The following is an 8,425-nucleotide window of genomic DNA, read 5'->3' on the forward strand; positions in this document are numbered from 1 at the left end:
CGGTATTTATTGTTCTAATTATGTTTAATTCTTCATCTTCTTCTTTGTTTAATTTAATCTTGAGCATGAGTAACTAAATCCTTTGTTCGGGGATTGATATGAACACTTAGATTAGTTTTCGAATTGGATTAGGATTTATTAAGTGAGTAAATTGTGTTTTAATTACTACAACTAATGCTTCAATTAATTTGATCACTTAGTTCATAATTTTATGCTTAATTAACTAATTAAGAGATTGTTAATTAAATAGACATAGGTAATTAAAAACTTAGAGAAAACATCGTGAGAACGGGTTGGAATTTAGGTAGTCGTTGAGTTTGCTTCATAATTACAATTTGATTATTTAATTCAGTTTTAATATTGTGAGAGCAAGTTAATAATTGATTAGTTAATTAGGTTGTGATTTTATTTGAATCTTTGAGGTTTGAGAGAGCGGGATTCGGTGCATTAGAATAGCTCGATTCACAATAAAAAAAAACTAAATAAGTTTTAATCCATTCTTTTACTAGTTTATTTGAAATTATCAATTCTTGAGCTTTTTATCATTATTGTTTAAACCTTAATCTATTTACTTGTTTTAGTTTATACTAGTTTATATAATTAATTTAATTTACTTTAGATATTAATTTAAGTTACAAAATCCAATTAATTCTTCTAGCTAGCCAATTAGAGAGTAATTGGAATTAGTTGTTTAATCTATTGCTTCTGTGGGATCGATACTTGGTCTTCCAAGTTATATTACTTGCGCGATATCGTATACTTGCGATTAATTGCCAATAAGTTTTTGGCGCCGTTGCTGGGGAGCAATTGCGATTAAATTAATTAAGAGTATCTTATTCTTAATTGAGTTAGTTTTATTTTTTCAGTTATTTCTTTTTATACCTTGTGAGTTTATTGTTCTTGGATTTTACGTTGGTTTTCTTGTTTGTGTTTGCGCAGGAGTTTTGGATAGTGTATGCCTAATACACGACGTGCCAAAAAACCGCTAGAACCGTTTCAATCAAACCTAACATCCTTCGAAAGAAGTATCCAAAAAACAGCTCGGAAATCCAAAACAATGGAGGACGACCGTAACCCTCCGTTGAATCATGATGGGGTTATTCCACCACCACAACCACCACATGATGGCCTAGCTCTTAATAGAGCAAACGAAAGGGTTGTCCCTCATCCGGAAAGACGTACCTTGGGAGAGTTCTTCTTACCCAACGTGGATAACGCCAACTATGGATGTTTTGCACCTCCTATCCTCGCTAACAACTTTGAAATCAAGCCGGGAACGATTCAACTACTTGAAAGTCGTTGCCAATTTTATGGGTTGGAAAGCGAGGATCCAAACGCTCACCTTTCAAAATTCACGGAGGTGTGCAACACATTCAAAATCCATAATGTGACGGAGGATCAAATCAAGCTTCGTCTTTTCCCTTTCTCTTTGAGGGATAAGGCGAGGAATTGGATTCAATCACTTCCAAGTACCTCAATCACAACATGGAAGCAATTGGCACAAACTTTTCTCAATAAGTATTTCTCCATGGGCAATACAGCGAGGATGACCAAGGAAATCATAGATTTTCTCCAATTACATGGTGAATCTCTATACCAAGTTTGGGAACGCTTCAAAGAGCTTCAAATAAATTGTCCGCATCATCACCTAGGTAGAGAACACCTTATCTCTATCTTCTACAATGGTACCAATGAGCGTACACGGACAACTATCGATGAAGCATCGGGAGGATCACTTATGAAGAAGACTTATGATGAGGCCAACAATTTGCAAGAGGAACTCGCTACAAATAGTTGTTCTTGGTCAACCGAGCGGTTGAGGCAACCACCTCAAAAGGGTATAATGACCCTCGAGCAAACCCAAGAATTTGAAGCAATGAAAGCGAAGAATGCAACACTTCTAGCACAACTCGAAGTAGACATATATAATATAAGAAAAGACAAACAACCCTTTGTTCAATCTGTACCCCTAGTTTTTGGTATAACTTGTCAAATTGCTTTCATTTGGATAAATCATCAAACACTTGGTGGGCAACTCACGCTTAGAGGAGATGAAAGAGGTTCGATTATATATTCCATTACAAATAGCATTATTTTACAGTCTCGGAATTAGGTTTGATTGGATATTAACTTCAACTAATTATTATTTACAAATATTGACCGGTAGTTCGTTCAACATCGGAATCACTACCGGAAATACAAAAAATAAATATACCGGAGCTCGACCCATACCCATTTATCAGTAAAAGAACGCAAGACAATAAAAACTTTCTACTTCGCCTCTTTTACTATTTCAGTGCTTCCATCTCCGTTGTCTCTGAAATCGAGATTTTGAAGAATGAGAGAGCGACTCAGCTTGCAATTTCATGTTTGATCGGAGAAGATATTTCAGCCTTTTTGACCGTAAAAATAGAAAATGAAGACGCAAAAATTAATGCGGATCAAATTGCTATGCATTTTTGTAGCGAGACATTAAAAATCGTAATTTTGATATTTAATCGTATAATTAGCTCTTGTATAAAAGGCTGAACAAGCTTTGTTTTACAGATATCTATAACAAAAATATTCAATCTTACATTAAACTTTCTCTGTATTAACAAAGACATGTTTTAATCTCACATTCAGACCAGATATTTTATTTATTTATTCAAAAACCCTAATCATTGACAAATTGTTATTTTGACTAATTAAGAGAAAGAAGCCAATTGGCAAATTGCCATGCATTAGCTAGACGCTATAGGACACACGAATAAATGAATAATAATTCTCACCATTTTTATTAGTTTGATTGTTTAAAACCGTTTAGTTTTTTTTTTTTAAATTCTCTTGTAAAATCAGTGATAAATTTTTATTTTAATAATTTTATCAAAATTAATTGGTTGAAAACATTTTTGATATTATTTTTTAATTTTTCAAGATGATATATGTTTTTCATATTTTCTCCGTCCTATAATTATATAAAATACTAGCACATTAACGTGCACATGAATTAAAAAATACCACTAAAATTATATACTTTTTGAATAACATCTAAATAACTCTTAATTCTAGTTATTATATTTTAATTGGTTAAAATTAAAAAAAGATCACATCCTCAAAATATACCAAACCTTTATGATTTTTGTCAATTATGACCAAATCTTTTAAAATTTGAAAATATAACATATTTTTGGATATCATATTTCTTTTATAGCCATTTTGAATCGGTTTGGTTTTTTTATTATAATTAAACTTTTTGTTATAACACAACATGTAAATGTTTGATATTATATTGTGATTAAATCTTTTTTGATCTTATATATGGTTGTTATGTTGGTAAGAAAATTGATTTTATTCGAATTTGACTATAAAAGGTACATAATTTACCAAAACTGATTATATTTGACAGTTTGGAAAGGTTTGGTCATAACTGACAAAAATCGCAAAGATTTGGTATATTTAGAGAATTTGGCCTTAAAAAAATTATTAAAATTATCAATATCAGTCTATAACACCCATGAAAATAAATAAGAATAATTTTATAAAAGCTAAATAAGAGCATTTAATGAATTGTTTCGGGTGCATTTTATAATTTCTTGACTCTAATTTTTCATTAGAAAGGACTAAATAAATTTATAATTTTATTAATATAATTTGTCCATTTGGTTACACAAAAATGTATCTTTTAGCAAAATGGTGACCGAAAATGACAAAAAAATACCTTTTTAGTGTACTATTAAAAATTAATTTTATAAAACCAAATTCAAACACTTAAATAGTAATTTCAGGAAAAATTCAAACACTACTAACATAATTGATTCTTTAAAAATATTAATCTTATAGCAGCAGCATAGTTTCCACTTTGCTTCCATCATCACATCTTGTGATCATTGCACCAAAGCTTAATTTAATTCCTTTGTAAATAGAATGCATATGCCATTTGAAGTTTAAGAGAATTTTTTTATATAGATTCAGTCTACCACGTTATTTGTGGGTTAAGCCAATTATATCATAACATCTCATTGTAATGAGGGTATTCTTATAATTTTATTTGTTATTTGCATACACTTTTAAATAATGATATTACAAAAATACTCTCGTTTTAATAAGGTGTTATAATATGATTGTCTTAGTCCACGAATAATGTGGTGGACTGAGTCTACTTAAAAAAAATTCGAAGTCTAAACTTTGAGTATACGTAATTATGTAAACTTAATTAATAATATTTTAAGTTCAATTGTCAATTAATATTACTAAAACGGCTAAGCAATCTTTTCTTCTATTAATTATTTAATTAAACAACTTCCATTATTGATAATAATGACTTAGTTAAATCCGTTGAAAACTGGTACTAAGCCGGCCAAAGTCGGCTGCTATTGCAATATATAGAAATGACATTTTTCATGTTTTAAACTGATTAATTTATAGTTTTTGTGAGTGAACAATCCCATAATTTTTGCAGTATGGGATCGTCCTTAAGTTGCTGTGGCAAAAGGAAGATCGATGATGGGTAAAATATAGATTCATTAATTATTTAATAGTTTAATATCTATATAGTATGTTTGATAATTTGTTTGGATTTAGGGCAAACTTGATAAGTGGAAGCAATAATGCACATTCATGGAGGATTTTCACGTACAAGGAGTTGCATACTGCAACTAATGGTTTCAGTGAGGATAACAAGCTTGGTGAAGGTGGTTTTGGCAGTGTCTATTGGGGTAAAACTTCCGACGGTCTTCAGGTAACTAACTCATTTTACCGACTTGCTTTATTTATGTGGATACTACTCTTTCTGCTCCATTCTAATTGTCAAGAAACTTTATGCATATTGTTTAAGAAAATTCATTACATATATACCTAATAGAATAATAAATCTAAATTTATAGGTTGCTGCAATTTTATCCAAAATTTTAATTTTTTTAATAATAATCTAGTTTCAACATTTTATTGAAATTTTAGTCAATTTTTTTGAATTAGTTTAACTTTTTCAATTTTTAAATTAACTCCATAATTACCAGACTACATTTTTCAAAACTTCAAAATTTAACTTTTAATATTAAAAAACTTAAAAAATAACATTAAAATCTAATCATAAATTCCCCAACTTTTTTGATGATTGAAGGAAAAAAAAGAGCTTAAAACTAAAAATGATCGGAAAAGTCAAAGAAAACTAATTATTAAATACATCATTTAAAAATAGAGTAAATGATAACAATAAATTAGATGGAAAAATTATCAAAATTGGCGTGACCTTTCAATTTAGTTAGAAAAAATATCAAAATTATAAATTCGAATAAATTTGTACAAATAAATGATGTGTAGATAGCGGTGAAAAAGTTGAAAGCAATGAATTCAAAAGCAGAAATGGAATTTGCAGTGGAAGTAGAAGTTCTTGGAAGGGTTAGGCACAAGAATTTATTGGGGCTAAGAGGATATTGTGCTGCAACTGATCAACGGCTCATAGTGTACGATTACATGCCTAATCTAAGCTTATTGTCTCATCTCCACGGTCAATTTTCTTCTGATGTTCACTTAGATTGGAAGAGGAGGATCAACATTGCTATTTGTTCTGCTGAAGGCCTTTTGTAAGTTCACTTAACCAATAATTTCTGTTAAAATATAATGTTTTCAATCTTTTTTAACTTCTGACTAAATGTTTTAATTTGTAATTCATTACATTAAACATACTAAAAGTACATTTCAAAATTGAACAATCAGTACTGAAATTTGCCTAATGTTTTCTGCTGACTAGCTTCTAAATTAGGTTAAAATTGACAAAACTAAAAGTTTTTGTTTGATTTGCAAAAATAGAAAAAGTTTGGGCTACCAGGCATTTTTAATACAAATAATTATTTAACTCTTGTATTACGTCATTCTTACAACACAAATAAATTGTAATATATGCAATATTGAAATATCTAACGATTAAACAAGCATTAAATATCTCAACATTACAAAACTCTTATTGCAGAGGCGGAATCGGTCTTTTGGATAAAAGGCCAACTGCCCCCCTTATTCCTTTTTACAAAATACATTTTTAACGTTTTTAATATTATTCTTACAAATAGCCTCCAAATTGTTGGTACAATTAAGCCCTTATATTGAAATTTTTAGTTTCACTTTTTTCTCATTGGCTCATTGCACGAATTACGTGGCATAACCATTCATTACATGGGTAATTACAAATGGGAAGATAGAATTGAAGTTGAAACTCTCATATCAAATTATTCCAATCATAAAGCTGATAAATAATATGCTTGTTAGTTAATTCATGAGCGTGAAATAAAATTTCTTAATCTATTCAAAAACTATATTTTCTAAAACAATCTGCATAAAATGTGATGAACAGGTACCTACACCATGAGGTTACACCACACATAATTCATAGAGACATAAAGGCAAGCAATGTGCTATTAGACTCAAATTTTGAGCCATTAGTGGCAGATTTTGGATTTGCGAAGCTAATACCAGAAGGTGTAAGTCACATGACCACAAGAGTTAAGGGCACATTAGGTTACTTAGCCCCTGAATATGCAATGTGGGGCAAAGTTTCAGAAAGTTGTGATGTTTATAGCTTTGGAATTCTCTTACTCGAAATTCTCACCGCAAGAAAACCTATCGAAAAGCTTCCGGGTGGCGTAAAAAGAACAATTACTGAATGGGCTGAGCCATTGATCATTAAAGGAAGATTAAAAGACCTTGTTGATCCTAAACTTAGAGGCAATTTTGATGAAAATCAGCTTAAACAAGCTATTAATGTTGCAGCCTTATGCGTGCAAAATGAACCCGAACGACGCCCTAACATGAAGGAAGTTGTTAGCATGCTAAAAGGGTACGATCCTAGAGGTCAAATTATGCAATCAAGGATTGAAAGTGCTAAGTATAAGGAAGAATTACTCGTATTTGATCAAACTAGCGATGACGATGATGGTGGTGGTGATCGACATGGAGATGACGATGTTGATGATAGCGAGTATGGTGTCTTTGGTACTATGGAAGTTCCGAAAATTATTGATCCTTATAAGCGTTTCGGAGGTAATATGAAAATGAGTGAAACTCGAACTCGAAACTAGTGAGGAACGTTGCTACTCGATCTCCATTTATATTGTCTATATGGACATGAACTTATATTTTTGATTATGGTATGTGAAAATTAAATTGATTATCGAATATATATATATACACTTTTTGTATAATATAATGGTGAAGAATATTGCTTATATTTTAAGAATATTAACTATGTTGTGGATCTATTCTTTCATATCTTCATTACTGCTTGAGCTATGGAAGCGTGAAACCTCTTCTTCCTATTATGAAAAATGACCTCTTTTTGTCATCTTAAAAATCTAAAAAAATGAGTTTATGGAGTTGGGTTGGAGTTATTAAACTCTAAATGGTAGGATCTAATTTATTTTTAGAGTTGGGTTGGAGATGGCCTAACTCATGGCATATGCATTTCTATCTAAAGGACCAAGGTCGTATTCAATAGCACCTTGACACCTATTTCAAAAAATTTGCTATATTTTCGTACTTTATATATGTTAACTTTAAAAATTAAATGTATCATGTTTGCAAGCGGCAGAGAAGCCGTGAATCAAACTTGATTCACTCAGATTTATGGATATCTAGTGAAATGGACTAGATGAGATTCGTCATCTAGCCAATGTTAGAACTACCTTATATTACCGACATAAAATATTTTATTCGCCTACAGATGCATAAGACACCGTGCAATAAACCATAAGATTTAAGGTTTGAAATATGGTCCAAAATACCACAAATAATGAAAATCGTAATTATGAGGGCAATAGCACATCAAAATCTCTAATCAATACCGAAAAATAATCAGAAAACCTGTAAATAACTGAAAATAAATTAAAAAACGGATAAACATGTATAGAAACAAAAAAAAAACGAGAATATAATTCTCATTGCTAATCATGGCAAATAAGAAAAATATTGTCGTAAACAAGCATCTAATTTCAAATATCTAACAAATAATCAAACAGTCTGAATTTTATTCTTTTTAAATGCACAAAATTTGAACCATATATATAATTGTGGCTGATTTAATTATTTTACCATCTTGAATGGTTACAAACACATCTATTATATTGTTATGAAAATTTAAAAAATCCTATGTCTTCGATAAAAAAAAATTGAATTAGTTGGTTACTTTCTAATTTTAATTAGTTGACAATGCAATTTGTTGATCCACATTATGTAATATTGATCTGGATGTTCATTCAAATTAAAGAACATCAACATATTCGTTTGTTAGGATTATTCCTAGAATTCTAATTAGTTTAGGATTTTAATTTATCCTAATATGTGTTGGATATTGATTATGTCATTATTAGGTTTGTGTAGGAAAAGGAAGTCTAAATCTTTTTTGGATTTGAACTCCTTATTCCTTTGACCTATTTAGAACACTATAAATAGACAA

At 30.2% G+C, this 8,425-nt stretch overlaps 1 protein-coding gene and 1 non-coding gene across 2 annotated transcripts; one reads left to right on the forward strand and one right to left on the reverse strand.

Moving 5' to 3' along the window:
• The first annotated feature begins 1,057 nt into the window (after nt 1–1,057).
• LOC126666926 (PTI1-like tyrosine-protein kinase At3g15890) lies at nt 1,058–7,123 on the forward strand. Its single transcript, XM_056104697.1, has 5 exons — nt 1,058–1,295; nt 1,542–1,803; nt 4,564–4,720; nt 5,302–5,564; nt 6,329–7,123. Exons 1-5 carry the CDS (start codon nt 1,058–1,060, stop codon nt 7,050–7,052), a joined length of 1,644 nt encoding a protein of 547 aa, XP_055960672.1. The 3' UTR covers nt 7,053–7,123.
• LOC126670898 (small nucleolar RNA R71) lies at nt 1,544–1,650 on the reverse strand. The gene has a single exon (XR_007638887.1). It is a non-coding gene; the product is annotated as a small nucleolar RNA R71 (small nucleolar RNA).
• Nucleotides 7,124–8,425: the final 1,302 nt, after the last annotated feature.

Source organism: Mercurialis annua, linkage group LG2, assembly GCF_937616625.2.
Source record: "Mercurialis annua linkage group LG2, ddMerAnnu1.2, whole genome shotgun sequence".
Taxonomy (NCBI): Eukaryota; Viridiplantae; Streptophyta; class Magnoliopsida; order Malpighiales; family Euphorbiaceae; genus Mercurialis; species Mercurialis annua.

Bases quoted from the DNA above. Each gene is read 5' to 3' on its own strand.
- LOC126666926 (XM_056104697.1), top strand. From the start codon at position 1,058: ATGGAGGACGACCGTAACCCTCCGTTGAATCATGATGGGGTTATTCCA. The intron at 1,296-1,541 runs GTCGTTGCCAAT...TGGGCAATACAG, and splicing joins AACGATTCAACTACTTGAAA to CGAGGATGACCAAGGAAATC. The intron at 4,721-5,301 runs GTAACTAACTCA...AATGATGTGTAG, and splicing joins AAACTTCCGACGGTCTTCAG to ATAGCGGTGAAAAAGTTGAA.